General features: G+C 38.5%; 1 protein-coding gene across 1 annotated transcript in view; it reads right to left on the reverse strand.

Annotated features, from left to right (window-relative positions):
• LOC122200037 (olfactory receptor 56A4-like) overlaps window positions 1-18774 on the reverse strand; it is a 206725-nt gene that overhangs the window by 45723 nt on the left and 142228 nt on the right. The window contains exon 8 of the mRNA XM_042905447.1: window positions 4395-4464. Coding sequence (XP_042761381.1) covers window positions 4395-4464 — 70 coding nt within the window. The remainder of the gene's footprint in view (window positions 1-4394; window positions 4465-18774) is intronic.

The raw sequence follows: 18774 nt of genomic DNA on the forward strand, positions 1-18774 counted from the left end.
CAAACTAGTATACAAAGTTTTCAAAGGTTAACTCATATACATTATCTTAAATCAATTATAGTTAGCATTATTATTAACATTTATAAGAAAAGATGATTGAATATGAGATCAGTGGCCTCTTTCCTTTTTACTTGTCCACATGGATCTGTTTCTTTATCTCAAATTTCTGCTATATCTATCTCTTACCACAAAGTAATTCAGTGTTTCTGAAACCCCCATATTAGCAAGTAGTACCAATTAAATAAGTGTTCTGTTTAACTTTCCCAGTGTGACTCACTTCTTGGGCATTAAAATTAAAAACTTGATATTGGATGTGTTTGCATATATGTTTGTCTTAAAAGACAGACACAGTCTAAAAAATAATTATATTTTTCTACGAAAAGGAAAGGTTCACATGTATATGTATATATAAAAAGAGTTATGAAAGACTCAGCTCCTTCAGATTATTCATCTATAGATCACTCTGTGTATCTTTCTTATGAACCAGTGAGGACTACAGTATTGTTCCAAACTTTTGAACATGGCAGCTACAAATTCTGAAATGCCAGATGGGCACTTAACTCTCAGTCTTTGTTTTCTTTTCAGATTCAAGTCCACTTATAAATCCAAGTAAGAGTAACTAACATATTTTTATCCAGACCTCCAGAAGAGGTGAATTACAAAAATTCACATTTCAGTGCTTAACATTCTACATAGTAAGAAACTTAAGTCTTTGTCTTAACTATACCCGTTCCACTGCAGGTTTTAGCCTATGTCTCATTTTTCACTGGAGGAGTCAGAGAACAGCTGTGCACTTGTGGAAGGCCACCCATCATTTTGATAGGAGCAGTGTCAGCAGAGCAGTGGAGGATAAAGCCAAATACAGTGGGTAAGGGAGAGAAGCAGACCCACAGGTGCCTGAGTACAATCTGCCTTTTTATGTTGTGTGATTTGTCAATCTGGAGGGACAGCCTAGGGCTGTTTTTTAAAAATTAATTGCTGAGGTCAACAAGAGATCCCCCAGTGATTCTTAGAGAAAAAGCAGACTGAACTTTATTCCCAAGAACCTAAGTGAAAATATATTTAGCTCTCTGACCAGGAAGCAGAGGACAATTAGCAAAGAAATGAAGTTGTAAATTCCTATTTATTCATATAAATTCAATCCAAGCAACCTATCATCCATGAAGCTATACCCAAATTCTGTAAGGCAGCATGGCATATCTCTTTCTTTCCTATCAAATCATTTCACTGCTGTGTCATGGCATTAACTCCCTTGCACTGGAAAACCCATCAGTGTGTCAGTCCTTGAGGAGCAGGGACTATGCCTTGCTTAGGGCAGCAGTCCCAGGACAAGTTCCAGAAGTGCCAGAATCTAACTGGTACTCAGTAATGTTTGCTTAATAAATGTCTCTATGATTACATTACAAATAAATAGATGAATATGTAAAACAACCAGGAATCACAGGAACTTGGCAAAACAGACAAAAACTGGAGAGACAGTGGTTATTGGCATACTATGGTGGGTATCTATGAGGGATGAGCTGATTGGGCTTCAATGCTCCTCACCTAAAGTGATATCCTGGGTGCTTCACAGCAGAAGGAACCCAGCTGAATCTCTCTGCCAGAAGGTGGGTATAACCGAATCCCAGGTGTGTGTCAGAATTGAGGGACTCCTGTGGTCACATCTGGTCACTTCTGCCACTGTCTCTGTCACTGCAGACAGGGAGGGCTGACATCCCTCTGCAGGCTGTGGCCTGTCCCTGTTTCCTTAATCTCCTCTGTAGTGGCATGGACTTTACGATAGTGGTAAAAGGGAGATGCAAGGACACAGAGATTATGGGAGATCACAGAAACAGTGGGTTCACAATGATGACTTACTAGGAGAGGGAGAAATAGAAATCAAACCGTCAGTGTCAGAGTTCAGGTGTCAAACCCAAGATGCATAAACAATCAGTAAAATATGTCTGGTACAGGGATGCTGTTCTGATCTCTGGGCTGTTTTTGAGGATGCATAATTCACAGTCTTGATTCAGGGTTGAGGGAAACTCAGCAACTTGGAGAGAGCTTAGAAAAAGGATAAAATTGCCAGACTCAAAAGTTCCATTATGGTCCTCTCTGCTCAGCTGCAAAAATATCCTGAATCCCCAGTTCAGTCTCCATGATGATTGTCTGCCCTAGCACAGGAGTAACAGTGATAAAAGGGATTTTATATTCAGAAGGGTTATGCAGCAATCTCTGGATATCAAAGAGGAAACCAAACATATCACTCAGGTCAGGAAGATAAAGATTTCCAGGATGACTCCTTCCAGCTCTGGCAAGACTTGGGTAAAGTAGGTAATTAGCTATGTCTACATATATCATATATGATGATCAGAATGTCAAGCTAGGATGCTAAAGTACTCTGTGCATGATCATGAAGATTTAACTATGGCACTGGTAAGTATGGGCAAACTCAAAGGCTACCTTATAGTAATGTATGGTCTGAAGGGCAGAAGCTAAGGGGAATGGGACTAAGAGGGTTAGTTTTAAGAAGTCAGACCTGGGGAGAACAGCTACTCTGAGGCAAAAGGAAATAAACTTAAGAAGCGGCTGGGTAGCTCGGTCAGTTAAGCGACTTTGGTTTTGGCTCAGGTCATGATCTCGTGGTTTGTGAATTCAAGCCTCATGTTGGGCTCTGCACTGACAGTGTGAAGCCTGCTTGGGATGGACTCTCTCTTTCTCTCTCCCTCTCTGTCCCTCCTTCACACTCTCTGTCTCAAAATAAATAAATAAACTTTAAGAAAAGGAAATAAACTTAAGAAAACTAAGGCATCAATCCAGATGTAGTGAAACACTCAGCCATAGTAGCCAACCAAGAAATAGCTCCTATCACAAGGGCTATGAGAAAGGCAGAAGTCAGCTGTCAATAGTCTTCCTCAAAACTGTAAGCCCCAAATGTGACCTCATATTCCACACCTGAAATCTAAAACACTAAAACACTGAGACATAATCATAGCACTATGGAACACTTCTCCTTCCCCCACACCCCACCACCACATTACTAAGGTCTATATAAAGTTTTTTCGGTTGTGGTTGTTTTGGGTTTTTTGTTTTTGTTTTTGTTTTGTTTGTTTTGTTTTTTGCCTAATACCTCATGTCCAGCTGTCAACAAAAAATTACAAGGTATATAAAAGGCAAAATACAATTGAAAAAGATAAACCACAAGACCAGACATGGCAGGGTATTTGGAATTATCAGGCTGGGGATTTTAAACAATTATGAGTAACAGGCCAAGGACTCTAATGGACAAAGTAGACATCATGAAAGAGCAGAGAGGCAATGTAAGCAGAGAAATAGAAATACTAAGATGAAAACAAAAATAAATGCTAGAAATTAAAAACAACAACACTGTAACAGAAAGAATGACTTTGACAGGCTTATTAGTAGATTGGATATGGCAGAGGAAAGAGTCTCTGAGCTTGAGAATAGATCAATAGAATTCTCAAAAACTGAAAAGCAAAAAGAATGAAGACTGAAAAAAACAGAAAAGACATCAATGACTATGGAACAACCACAAAAGGTGTAACATGCACATAATGGTATTCCAAGAAGAAAGAAAGGAATATTTGAAACAATAATGACAGTATTTCCCCCAAATGAATGTCAGACGCCAAACAACATCCAGGAAGCTCAAAAAACACCAAACAGGATAAATACTGCCCCCCCCAAAAAAGGCCTACATCTAGGCATATCATTTTCAAGATACCAAAAATCAAAGATAAAGAAAAAATAATGAAGGAAGCTAGAGGGGGTAAAACACCCTACCTATAGGGAAACAAAGATAAGAATTATACCTGACTTCACCTCAGAAGACATGCAAGAAAGCAAAGAGAGAAGTGAAATATTTAAGCAGGTGAGAGACAGAAAACAACAACCCAGAATTCTCTACCCTGTGAAATTATCCTTCAAAAGTGAAGGAGAAATAAAGGTTTTCTCAGACAAGCAAAAATCTCACTGGGTATGGCACCTTACAAAGAACCACACATCTCTATCCCACAGGTTATTGCAATGTAACATTGACAATTCCTCACCAAGAGATTAAATCTTATTAAACTCCCTCTTGAATCTGAGCTGGACTTAGTGATCCACTGACAATCAACAGAATGTGACAGAAGTCCAGGCCAGAAAAAGCCGAGAAGCATCCACCTGCATGTCTTGGCATTTTTCCTCTCTGTATGCTCACTTCAGGAAGCTCTCTCTTACAATCCAGCTGCCATGCAATGAGAAGTCTAAACGATATGAAGAAGCTTTGGGGAGGTCCTCTAGTCAACATTCCCAACTAAGCCCAGTCTTAAAATCATGTCAACCCAGGAACAGATATGTGAGTCAAGATGCCTTCCACTGATTCCAGCCCATAGCTATTCAATTATCCCCACCTGTTTGAGTAGAAGAAAGCCACTGCACTCCACTCCACTGTATTCTTTTTGAATTCTTGACCCACAAAACCTGTAAGAGTGATAAAATAGATGTTATTTTATGCCACTATGTATATGATTGTTCGTTAAAAAGAATAGATAGCAAGAACGCTGGATTTTACTGAAATAATTTGGGGGTTTACTTCTGATTCATTATTGATGATTTTTTAAAGCATATCACTTTTATTTAAAAAATGTTTTTGAATTTTTAATATAGTTTACAACTCAGTTAGCAAAATTCATTTCTATTTGACTGTAAATCTTCACTAAATCATTTGTTCACACCAAATTCCAATATGTTTTGTTCCTCCAATATATACTATTCTGGTTATAATCAGGGGAGACAAACCACATGATAATTTAAACAGGGAAAGTTTATATAAATAATTTTCAACTGTAACAAGGATTGGATTATCAAGAGATTGGCTAGTAATGAGAGAGAATTCTAAAGAATATAGCAATAGCAGATGTAAGGAACAGCCCCTACCACTAGAGACAAGAAGGATTGCCCAGGAAGACCCACCTTGAGCTGAGAATCAGGCCCTGTTGGAGAGGGCACAAGATGATACACCAAACAGAAAAGAAGTTGTTGTGATGGTATGTCAGTTGAAATTGCTGGAAATCCACAGTCTAGGGTGCTGAGGACAGTTGTTCACAAGAAGGTACCTCACCAGACGCTCTGTCATAAACCCACCCCAGGGAGATGGTGCAGGAAGCACCTGACCACTGGGTACTTCTAGCTGCCAAGCACCACAGGAGCTGGGTGCTTGGGAAGATATGTAGGTCCTGGGCACTAAAGAAGCTGTGCATGCTGCAGCAAAGCCTTCCAGACAAGCATGTAACAACCAGAAAGTAAAACCCTTTCTGGTTACCTCAGTGAAATAGAATACTAAGGAACTACAGGGGCTTGTCCCCCAACAACAACAGAAAATAAACTATCACAAACTGTTATAATTCCAGAACCCTGGAAACTAGTCAAAGATTTGCAGAAACCAGGTGACATTTAATCAAGAAAAAGTTGACTGAATCTCAGCAAGAGAACTCGGTGATATTTTAACTCACCCTGGCCTGATTCCTCCCTCTTTAGTTCAGCAGTGGTCTTAAAAATGGCAGCTCATGTTCCGCATGGGAGGGTCCATGGTGCTGGAAGAAGCAGAGCAGACATTGCTCTCAAAGAATTATAGTTGTTTATTTTGACCCGTCTTGTGATTTCTTGAAGGACACATGCAAAGAGGTTGCTTTTATTTCACGTAACTCAGAACTCTCCCAGGATAGGGTGGTGGTTACTTATGACCATTTCTCAAAATCATTTAAAGACAAATGGAGTAGCCTCTGCCATCTGAGAGAAGAAATTATAGCTGGAGAAACCACAGATTTACCAAAAACATTAGAGGAAAGGCTGGGGAGTGAGATATCTCACTGGAATAAGTGCTTACTTTGAAAAGCTTCCATATATTCCTGGGACATGTCAAACATGTCCAGGGCTGAGTGCATATTCAGAAAAGACCGTAAAATGCCCTTAACTCTTATCTTGGCTGACCTTCAGTCTCTGTACGGTAGAAAACCAATATTACAGTAGCTGTATAAAGTGCCTAGTTGACTGTTGAAGGCATACTTCAACACACACACAGACCCCACCTGCAAAGAATGGAGTATTTTCATTCCAGGCAATTAAAGAAAATTCTGTTAAATCACTAGCTTACCACTAAACTAATCAACAGAGACTTCAGTAACCACAAACAACAAAAAATATAGATTTGTAAATTTTATCTGGAATCACTAAAGAGCCAACAGTTCTGCCACAAGGAGTCACTGCTTAGTGTCCTTTCATTTCATCCTGAAGGACTCATTTCATCCTAAAGGCCACACAAACCCCAGGGAGGGGGAGAATTTGAATTCCAGAGTCGTTTCATTATAATACTCAAAATGTCCACTTTTAACCAAAAATTATGATGTATCCAAAGAAATAATAAGTATATCTCATACATAGGCATAAGAAAAAGACTTAATAGAAACTGTCTTCTTTTAAGTTTATTTATTTATTTTTGAGAGAGAGAGAGAGAGAAGGGAATGGGAAAAGAGAGAGGGGGAGAGAGAGAATCAAAAGCAGGCTCTGTACCATCAGCATGGAGACTGACACGGGGCTCGAACTCACGAATAGCAAGATCAGGATCTAAGCCAAAATCAAGAGTCAGATGCTTAACCAAGTGAACCACCTAGGTGTCCCAAGAGAAACTGTCTTAAAGATGCTCAATGAGCAAACGAAAACCATGAACAAAAACTAGAGCAAACCAATATTTGTCACACCAAATCAAGAATATCAATTAAAAAAGAGAAATTATAAAAAGAGACCAAATAAAAATTCTGGACTTGAAAAGTACAATAACAAATAAAAATTCACTAGAGGGGTGCAATGGCAGATGTAAACAGGCAGAATTTAGTAAATTGAATACAAGTCCATTGAGATTAACCAAAATGAGAAGCAGAAAAATAGAATGACAAAAAGTGAACAGAACCTAAAAGAACTGTATGGTGCCAATAAATCACATTAACACAAACACAATGGGAATGCCAGAGAAGAAAAAAGAAAAATTAAGAATATTTGAAGAAATAGTCACAGCAAACTTCCCAAATTGGATGAAAGATTCGAATCTATACATTCAAGAGCTCAATAAATTTTTGTAGGATAAACTCAACAAGATCCACATTGAGACATATTATAATCAAACTTTGGAAAGACAAGGAAAAAGAATCCCAATGGTAGCAAGAGAAAAGTCATAAGAGAGCCTCAATAAGATTAATGATTTCTGATGAGAAATCATGAAGACTAGAAGTCAGTGGGATGGCAAATTAAAAGTTCTGGAAGAAAAATGTCAAGCAAAAGTTCTGTATCTGCTAAAGCAATCCTCAACAATAAAGGGAAAATTAAAATATAACCTGCCAACTACCAACAAAACAAAAACAGAGTTCATAGCTAGAAGAACTATTCTACCAAAAAAATCCAAAAGGAGTCTTTTAGGATGACATAAAAGGATTCTAAACAGTATCTCAAATCCATACAAAGAAATAAAGAATAGCCTTGGTCTGGCCAGCAGGCATGAGGTTGGACAGAGGGCCAGTCCACTGAAATACAAAGGGAGGAGCCTGAGCCACTGCTGCCAGAGAAAAGCATGTGTACAACCTGAGCCATGAAAACGAAGATGGCCACCAAATCATGCCCCGATTGCAACCAACATGCTCCTGTTGTATGTAAATCTTGTCCTTGTGGTTATGCATTTGTTAATAGGAAACTTCTAAAAACAAATCACTAAAAGAAATCATCATCTTTTCAGATGTGAACATTATCGTATCTTTGAAAGATTTCTCAATACTTTTTTATCTGATCTTAAACTAGGATTTCATGCACCTATAGGAAGTAGACACATCAAGTCTGTCTTTACAGAAGGCTCTGTTAGTAAAAGGACTATACTTAGTGGCTTGAAATTTTTGTTCTGGGATGTGAGTCTGAAAAATGAGCTTTGAGGGAGACCCATATCTGTTTTAAATGAAGACCAGTTGAAAGCCATGGTGGAAACTTACTCCCAAACAGCAATTCAAGGCCTTACAGCAGACTTCAGAATTTCTGCTATCCAGCTTCTGGCTGCCATAGGAAATGTGAAAACACTGGACAACTAGGTAGGTATCACACCACAATGGATGATCACAAACAGATGATAGGAGAAGTACTTATCTCTCTTTTTTTTAAGTTTATTTATTTATTTTGAGAGAGATAGAGAGAACACAAGCAGGGGAGGGGTAGAGAGAGAAGAAGAGAATATCAAGCAGGCTCTGTATTGTCAGCGTGCAGCCCCAAGCAGGGCTCAAACTCACAAACCCTGAGATCATGACCTGAGTCAATGAAATCAAGAGTCAGACACTTAACTAACTGAGCCACTCAGCCACCCCAAGATCTCTTGGTCTTAAAAGAGCAGAGACCTATCTTGAAGAGGATCATGGGCTTTGACAAAAAATAAAATTGAAAGAAATCTGGACAATAGTCGGATGTTGATGAAGTTTCCAGATATGTGTTATAGCCATCATTGCAAACAAAAAAGTGTCCAGTAATGTATGGTGGCCTGAAAAAAGGGCATTTCATTACTGCTTTCTAAACCAGCTTAAACTAATTTCTTATTGTCAAGAAATTGAAGTTACATATCAAAAAATGTTTTATAAGCACTCTGCTTTGGTTAGGAGACATGGACCTATACTTCTTCATGACATTTCACTACAGACTTCACAAAATCACCATAGTAAAGTTAACTGAATTGGGCTAAAAATTTCTGCCACATTCATAATACTCACTGGAACTTTTTTTCAGTGGATTACCACTTTTTTTGTCATTTGGATCTCTTTATATGTAACAGAACATTCTCTAGGTGCCTGGGTGGCTCAGTTGGTTAAGCATCTGACTCTTGATTTTGGTTCAGGTCATGATCTCACAGTTTGAGAGTTGGAGCCCACATTACGCTCCTCACTGAAAGTGCAGAGCATGCTTGGAATTCTCTTGTTCTCTCTGCCCCTTTGCTGCTTATGCATGCACACAAGTGGATGCTCTCTCCCTCTTTCACAAAATAAATAAAAGAGAAGAAGCAATTGGAGAATTTGAATAAATTTTAGCAATGTTTAATTAATAAATATGGTATATACTATTTAATATTTGGAGAAATTTATCATTTAGGGAAAATGTTTAATGCTAATTGTACATAGTTTGGTAGAATGAAGCTTTACTTTTTCGAAAGAAAGAAAGAAAGAAAGAAAGAAAATATAAGAAGGAAGGAAGGAAAGAAGGAGGGAAGGGAGGGAAGGGAGGAAGAAAAAGGAAAGAAAGAAAGAAAGAAAGAAAGAGAAATAAAGAGAGAAAAAAAGAAAAAGAAAGGAGGGAGGGAGGGAAGGAAGGAAGGAAGGAAGGAAGGAAGGAAGGAAGGAAGGACACAAATAAGTTTACAACATAGGTAAATATAAAAGACAATAATGTTCAACATCACTAATCACCAGGGAAATGCAAGTCAAAACCACATGAGATACCACCTTACACCTGTTAGAATGACTAAAATCAAAAACCCAAGAAACAAGTATTGGTGAGGATGTGTAGAAAAAGGAACCCTCATGCACTGTTGGTGAGAACGCAAACGGATGTAGCCGCTGTGGAAAACAGTATTAAGGTTTCTCTAAAAGTCAAAAATGGAATTACTATATGATCCAGTAATTCCACTACTGGGTATTTACCCAATGAATATGAAAAAACTAATTCAAAAAAATATATGCACCCCTATGTTTTCTGAAGCTTTATTTATAATAGCCAAATTATGGACACATCAGAGTGTCCATGGATAAATGAATGGACAAAGAAGATATGGTATAAACATACAATGGAATATCACTCAGCCATAAAAAATAATGAAATCTTGCCATTTGCAGCAACATGGATGGATCTAGAGAGTATAATGCTAAGTGAAATAATCCAGTCAGAAAAAAGATATATACCATGTGATTTCAATCTTTTGTAGATTTTAAGAAACAAATCAAAGGGAAAAAAAGAGAGAGATAAACAAAAAAACAGACTCTTAACTAGAGAAAATAAACCGATGGTTACCAGAGGGGAGGTGGGTGAAAGACGGGTAAAATAGGTGAAGGAGATTAAGAGTACACTTATTGTGATGAGCACTGAGTAATATATGGAATTGCTGAATCACTGTATTGTACATCTGAAATTAATGTAACATTATGTATGTATATATGGTAACTACAACAGACTTAATTTTTTAGTTTTATAAAAAGGCAATTATATATTTTAGTAAATACCTTTTTTTCTATATGATTTAAAGTACAACTACCAAACAAAATTCTACATGTATGTTGAGGGACTGACATAAAGATGTAATTTGTGACAATAACAAGATAAGGGGGATGAAGCTATAAAAAAGCAAAGTATTTTTAATATTATTGAAACTAAACTGATATTAATTCAAACAAAATTATTATAAATTAAGGTGTTAAATGTAATCCCCAGGGAAAAACTACAAAAATAAACAAAAAAATATACAATAGAAGAAGAAGGAAAAAAGAAATGAGAAGAGAATCAAAGCAGTATACTCTAAAATATTTATGTAACACACAGAATTGAGAAATCCAGGCATACAAAAGATATAAGATATGTAGAAGACAACTAGAAAAATGGCAGAAGTCCTTCCTTATCAGTAATGACTTTAACTAGACTAGCAGGCAGAAATTGGCAGAAATTGGTTTTTAAAACCAAAAACACAAGTAAATTGAAAGTGAAAGAACAGGAAAAGATAATCCATGCAAATAGTAACCAAAAGAAAGCTATGATATATATTAGTATACTTAATATAAGAATAGACTTTAGGCCAAAAAAAAAAAAAAAAAAGCTATGTGAGATATAAAATAATGGCAAAAGGTAAGTCCATCAAGTAACTATGACAATAATGCATATACATCCACCAAACAACAGAGCATCAAAATATAAGAAGCAAAAATTGACAGAATTGAAGGGAGAAGTAAAGAGTTCAACAATACTTGGGGATTTCAACAACCACTTCAATAATGGATAGAACAACTATACATAAGATAAATAAGAAAATAGAAAACTGGAATAACATTATAAGCCAACTAGACCTAATGGGTATATATAGAACATCCAACCCAGTAAGAGCAAAATGCACATTCTTTTTAAGGGCACATGAAACATTCTCCAGAACAGGTCATATGTTAGCCCACAAAACAAGAGTAAATAAATTTAAAAAGACTGAAATCATGCAAATTATCTCCTCTAATCACAATGGAATAAAATTAGAATTCAATAATAGAAAGAAAACCAGAAATTTAAAAGGGTGTGAAAATTAAGTGACACACTTCTTTAAAAATTTGGGTGAAAGAGAAAATCAAATAGAAAATACTTGATAAGAATAGAAATGAACACACACCATACCAAAACTTATGGGATAGAGCAAACACATTCCTCAAAACTTATACCTATAACACCTACATTGAAAAATAAAATAAATTTCAAATCAAAAACATAACTTTCCTGCTTAAGTAACTAGGAAAAGAACAGCAAACTAAACACAAAGCAAGAAGAAAGATGGAAAAACCAAAGATCACAATAAGATAAGTGAAACAGAGAATAGAAAAGAATTAAAAAATCAACAAAACCAAGACTTGGTTCTTCGAAAAGATCAACAAAATTGACAAGCCTTTAGCTGGACTGACTATAACAATTAGGCAACAAAATTACGTAAAAAGGATCCAAATAAAAAAGGAAGAAGTGAAACTATCTCTATTCACAGATGACATGATCTTATATATAGAAAATCCTAAAGAATACACCAAAAAAAAAAAAAAAATCATTAGAGCTAATGAATTCAGAAATGTTGCAGGATACAAAAAAAAAAGTTGTATTTGTACACATGAGCAAAGAACAATTCAAAAATAGAATAAGAAATACTTCCATTTACAATACCATCAAAAATTATAAAATACTTAGGAATAAATTTAACCAAGGAGGTGCAAGCCTTGCTCAATGAAAACTACAAAGCATTTCTAACAAAAATTAAAGTAGAACTAAATGAATAGGAAGACGTCTGTGTTCATTCCTCAAGACTTAATATGGTTCACAAGGCAATACTCCCCAAATTCATCTACAGATTTAAAATAACCCCTAGCAAAACACAAATTGCTTTTTTTTTTCTTGAAGAAATGCACAAGCTGATCATAAAATTCATGTGGAATTTCAAGGGACCTTGAATCAAAACAATCATGGAAAAAAATCAAAGTTGGAGCATTCACACTTCACAATTTCAAAATAAACCTCGAAGAAAAGTAATCAAAACAAAGTTGTATTGACATAAAGGCAGACAAATAGTTGGATGCAGAATTGAGAGTCCAGAAATAAACTTGTATGTTCATGGTCAACTGATTTTCAATAAGGCTTGTGAGATCATTCAATGAGAATATAATAGTCTTTTCAACAAATGGTACTGGGACCACTGAATACCCATGTGCAAAGACAGAAGTTGGACCCTTCAACACGCCATATACTAAAATTAACTTAAGATGAGTCACAAACTTAAATATCAAAACTAAAACTACCAACCTCCTAGAAAAAAATGTACAAGTAAATCCTCATGATCTTTGTTTAGGCAAAGCCTTCCTAGCTAATACACCAAAAGCACAGGACAAGGGTTGGGGGGAGGGGGGAGAAATAGAAAAATTGGACTTGATCAAAATTAGAAATGTTTGTGCTTCAAAGGATATCATCGGTATATTATATATAGGATCCTGGGAAGATGGCGGCGCCTCACCTATGGTCCTTGGGCCCGTAGGTCACTGGGCGACCCGCAGCCAGGCCACGGCTGGGGAGGCACTCTGACCTCCGCATGGCAGTTCATACCTTCTAACAAGCTATTTGAAAAACTAAAAAAAGGAGGACAGCCAGGACCCGATCCTGGGAAGATGGCAGCGTAGGAGGATGCTGGGCTCACTGCGCGTCCTGCTGATCACTTAGATTCCACCTACACCTGCCTAAATAACCCAGAAAACCACCAGAAGACTAGCAGAACAGAGTCTCCAGAGCCAAGCGCAGAGGAGAGGCCCACAGAAGAGGGTAGGAAGGGCAGCTAGGCGGTGTGCGCTCCACGGACTGGCGGGAGGGAGCCGGGGCGGAGGGGCGGGCCTTCGGCCAAGCAGAGCTCCCAAGACTGGCTTGCAAAAACGGAGGGGACAGAAGGAGTGTGTTCCAACAGCAAGCGGGACTTGACATCTGGAAGGTTATAAGCTAACAGCTCTGCTCGGAGAACAGGAGGGCTGGAGGACAACAGGAGGGAGAGGTGTTGAGCCCCAGACGACAGAGCTCAGCTTGGCGGGGAACAAAGGCGCTCGCCAGTGCCATCTCCCTTGCCCATTCCCCAGCCAAAATCCCAAAGGGCACCAGTTCCTGACAGGGAAGTTGCTTGCATCACAAAAACACCCAAGGCTGTGCTTCTGCAGATCCATCTCTCCAGTGGGTCTGACTCCCTCCCGGTGCCACAGGGCCCCTCCCAAAGCGGATCTCTGAGGGGAGAAGCGAGCTGAGCCTGCCCCTCCCGCCCCTGTGCACCTTGCCGATCCACCCCAGCTAATACGCCAGATCCCCAGTACCACAATCCTGTCAGTGTGCAAGTAGCCCAGACGGGCCACACCACCCCACAGTGAATCCTGCCCCTAGGAGAGGGGAAGAGAAGGCACACACCAGTCTGACTGTGGCCCCAGCGGTGGGCTGGGGGCAGACATCAGGTCTGACTGCGGCCCCGCCCACCAATGCAAGTTATTCAAGACAGCACAGGGGAAGTGCCCCGCAGTCCTGCACCACTCCAGGGACTATCCAAAATGACCAAACGGAAGAATTCCCCTCAGAAAAATGTCCAGGAAATAACAACAGCTAACGAACTGATCAAAAATGATTTAAACAATATAACAGAAAGTGAATTTAGAATAATCGTCATAAAATTAATCGCTGGGCTTGAAAACAGTATAAAGGACAGCAGAGAATCTCCTGCTACAGAGATCAAGGGACTAAGGAACAGCCAGGAGGAGCTAAAGAATGTTATCAATGAGCTGCAAAATAAAATGGAAATGACCACGGCTCGGATTGAAGAGGCAGAAGAGAGAATAGGTGAACTAGAAGATAAAATTATGGAAAAATAAGAAGCTGAGAAAAAGAGATAAAAAAAAATCCAGGAGTATGAGGGGAAAATTAGAGAACTTAGTGATGCACTAAAGAGAAATAATCTACACATAATTGGTATTCCAGAGGAGGAAGAGAGAGGGAAAGGTGCTGAAGGTGTACTTGAAGAAATAATAGCTGAGAAATTCCTGGATCTGGGGAAGGAAAAAGGCATTGAAATCCAAGAGACACAGAGAACTCCCTTCAGAGGTAACTTGAATCAATCTTCTGCACGACATATCATAGTGAAACTGGCAAAATACAAGGATAAAGAGAAAATTCTTAAAGCAGCTAGAGATAAACGTGCTCTAACGTATAAAGGGAGACCTATAAGACTCGTGACCAATCTCTCTACTGAAACTTGGCAGGCCAGAAAGGAATGGCAGGAGATCTTCAATGTGATGAATAAAAAAAATATGCAGCTGAGAATCCTTTATCCAGCAAGTCTGTCATTTAGAATAGAAGGAGAGATAAAGGTCTTCCCAAACAAACAAAAACTGAAGGAATTCGTCACCACTAAACCAGCCCTACAAGAGATGCTAAGGGGGATCCTGTGAGACAAAGTACCAGAGACATCGCTACAAGCATGAAACCTACAGACATCACAATGACTCTAAACCCATATCTTTCTATAATAACACTGAATGTAAATGGACTAAATGCGCCAACCAAAAGACATAGGGTATCAGAATGGATAAAAAAACAAGACCCATCTATTTTCTGTCTACAAGAGACTCATTTTAGACCTGAGGACACCTTCAGATTGAGAGTGAGTGGATGGAGAACTATTTATCATGCCACTGGAAATCAAAAGAAAGCTGGAGTAGCCATACTTATATCAGACAAACTAGACTTTAAATTAAAGGCTGTAACAAGAGATGAAGAAGGGCATTATATAATAATCACAGGGTCTATCCATCAGTAAGAGCTAACAGTTATAAATGTCTATGCACCGAATACAGGAGCCCCCAAATATATAAAACAATTACTCACAAACATAAGCAACTTTATTGATAAGAATGTGGTAATTACAGGGGACTTTAACACCCCACTTATAGAAATGGATAGATCATCTAGACACATGGTCAATAAAGAAACAAGGGCCCTGAATGATACATTGGATCAGATGGACTTGACAGGTATATTTAGAACTCTGCATCCCAAAGCAACAGAATATATTTCTTCTCAAGTGCACATGGAACTTTCTCCAAGGTTGATCACATACTGGGTCACAAAACAGCCCTTCATAAGTTTACAAGAATTGAAATCATACCATGCATACTTTCAGACCACAATGCTATGAAGCTTGAAATCAACCACAGGAAAAAGTATGGAAAACCTCCAAAAGCATGGAGGTTAAAGAACACCCTACTAAAGAAAGAATGGGTCAACCAGGCAATTAGAGAAGAAATTAAAAAATATATGGAAACAAATGAAAATGAAAATACAACAATCCAAATGCTTTGGGATATAAAGAAATGGAAAGACATTCCCTGCTCATGGATTGGAAGAATAAATATTGTCAAAATGTCAATACTACCCAAAGCTATCTACACATTCAATGCAATCCCAATCAAAATTGCACCAGCATTCTTCTCAAAGCTAGAACAAGCAATCCTAAAATTCATATGGAACCACAAAAGGCCCCGAATAGCCAAAGTAATTTTGAAGAAGAAGACCAAAGCAGGAGGCATCACAATCCCAGACTTTAGCCTCTACTACAAAGCTGTCATCATCAAGACAGCATGGTATTGGCACAAAAACAGACACATAGACCAATGGAATAGAATAGAAACCCCAGAACTAGACCCACAAACGTATGGCCAACTCATCTTTGACAAAGCAGGAAAGAACATCCAATGGAAAAAAGACAGTCTCTTTCACAAATGGTGCTGGGAGAACTGGACAGCAACATGCAGAAGGTTGAAACTAGACCACTTTCTCACACCATTCACAAAAATAAACTCAAAATGGATAAAGGACCTGAATGTGAGACAGGAAACCATCAAAACCCTAGAGGAGAAAGCAGGAAAAGACCTCTCTGACCTCAGCCGTAACAATCTCTTATTTGACACATCCCCAAAGGGAAGGGAATTAAAAGCAAAAATGAACTACCGGGACCTTATGAAGATAAAAAGCTTCTGCACAGCAAAGGAAACAATCAACAAAACTAAAAGGCAACCAACAGAATGGGAAAAGATATTTGCAAATGACATATCAGACAAAGGGCTAGTATCCAAAATCTATAAAGAGCTCACCAAACTCCACACCCGAAAAACAAATAACCCAGTGAAGAAATGGGCAGAAAACATGAATAGACACTTCTCTAAAGAAGACATCCGGATGGCCAACAGGCACATGAAAAGATGCTCAACGTCGCTCCTCATCAGGGAAATACAAATCAAAACCACACTCAGATATCACCTCACGCCAGTCAGAGTGGCCAAAATGAAGAAATCAGGAGATTATAGATACTGGAGAGGATGTGGAGAAACGGGAACCCTCTTGCACTGTTGGTGGGGATGCAAATTGGTGCAGCCACTCTGGAAAACAGTGTGGAGGTTCCTCACAAAATTAAAAATAGACCTACCCTATGACCCAGCAATAGCACTGCTAGGAATTTACCCAAAGGATACAGGAGTACTGATGCATAGGGGCACTTGTACCCCAATGTTTATAGCAGCACTCTCAACAATAGCCAAATTATGGAAAGAGCCTAAATGCCTATCAACTGATGAATGGATAAAGAAATTGTGGTTTATATACACAATGGAGTACTACGTGGCAATGAGAAAGAATGAAATATGGCCCTTTGTAGCAACGTGGATGGAACTGGAGAGTGTGATGCTAAGTGAAATAAGCCATACAGAGAAAGACAGATACCATATGGTTTCACTCTTATGTGGATCCTGAGAAACGTAACAGAAACCCATGGGGGAGGGGAAGGAAAAAAAAAAAAAGAGGTTAGAGTGGGCGAGAGCCAAAGCATAAGAGACTCTTAAAAACTGAGAACAAACTGAGGGTTGATGGGGGGTGGGAGGGAGGGGAGGGTGGGTGATGGGTGTTGAGGAGGGCACATTTTGGGATGAGCACTGAGTGTTGTATGGAAACCAATTTGACAATAAACTTCATATATTAAAAAAAAAAAAAGACAAAGGATATCATCAAAAAAGTAAGACAACCCAAAGGGAATGATTTTAGAAATCAAAATGACAAAGAAGTAAGTCCATAATTTGGCATGTTGTGATGAGTGTCCTAGAAATAAAGCAGAGAATGATAGAATTGGGACTGCCATTTTAGATAGACTTATCAACCAATACATTTCTCATTAAGAAGGATTTGATCTGAATACAAGTTAAACGTCACTCTTTTATTTCAGTTTAATTAACACTAAAAGTACCACGTCATGAAATACAAGAGAGGCAGGTGGTACTAGAAGGAACTGATCAACACAGACAAACACTAGAGAGGGTTTGAGTGAGATTACATTCTAAAAAAAATACATTATTTTTGGCAATTTGAGAGTATTAATGAGAGAAATTTCTGTGCAATATTGAAACAAAAATTAAATTGTAGTGAAATAAACATCAAGAAAATGAGGAAGAGTAAACAAAATAAAGAGGTTACTCACAAAGTTTGTGAAGGGGAAAATAAATAGAGGCAATCTCTGGGAGGGATATGAAGTAAACATACATTTGAAGGTGGGGGCTACTTCAGAACTGTCATACAATTTGAGGAGCATTATTCATCAGTTAAACTCTGAGGAGTCTGGAGTAGAAAGCTGTCCATCTGGGGAACTGCCCTAAGATTAGTGTTGGATGTGTCTACTCCCTGAAATTACTTGGCTAACCCCCAAGGGCACCAGAGGCCTTATTTTGATTAAAAAAAAAAAAGCATGACACCCTGGAGGACGCTTAGAGTAGAGTGGGGAGGGCTTATAGACCAGCACACCAAACCAGGCATCACCAGGATCTAATTTATTCTAAAACCCCACACTCCAGGGATGACAAACAAAGTTACAGATCTGCTCTGAACAACGTATGGCTGAACACAGGTAGCTGAAGCCAGGAGAGCAGAAACAGCTACAGAAAGCACTGTCAGTGTGAAAGCCTCTTCAAAGATCCTCCTGAAGTAGTAAGGAAACCAACCAATGATCTACATCCTGAGAGGTGAGGGGATTGATGTGTCCCACATTCCAGTAATTCTGTCCTGACTCTGAATTTGATTAGTATATGCCTTCCACTTCCATGGCTGGCTTTACTTATTTGATCTTCACCTTTACTACCTCCCTTCTTACAAGCTCTTCCCATCTATAGAGACTATGGTCTATGATCAGAAAATAGGAGAGAAATGAGGCAGAGCTCTAAGATGATGGGACAACCTCAAAAGGATGGGACTTCCCAGTCAGGCGACCATGAAAACACTTTTTACCTTACCTCTCAAGGGAGAAACTAAGAATTGGATGGATTCCTCCTGCGTGTACCATGCTGCATAAAGGAGAGGGTGAGACAAGAGTGAGAAAATACCATGAAAACTCCTGCAATTTTGAGTGTGGCATTTCTTCGGTTGGGCATTCATTCA

The sequence above is a fragment of the Panthera leo genome, chromosome D1, assembly GCF_018350215.1.
Source record: "Panthera leo isolate Ple1 chromosome D1, P.leo_Ple1_pat1.1, whole genome shotgun sequence".
NCBI lineage: Eukaryota > Metazoa > Chordata > Mammalia > Carnivora > Felidae > Panthera > Panthera leo.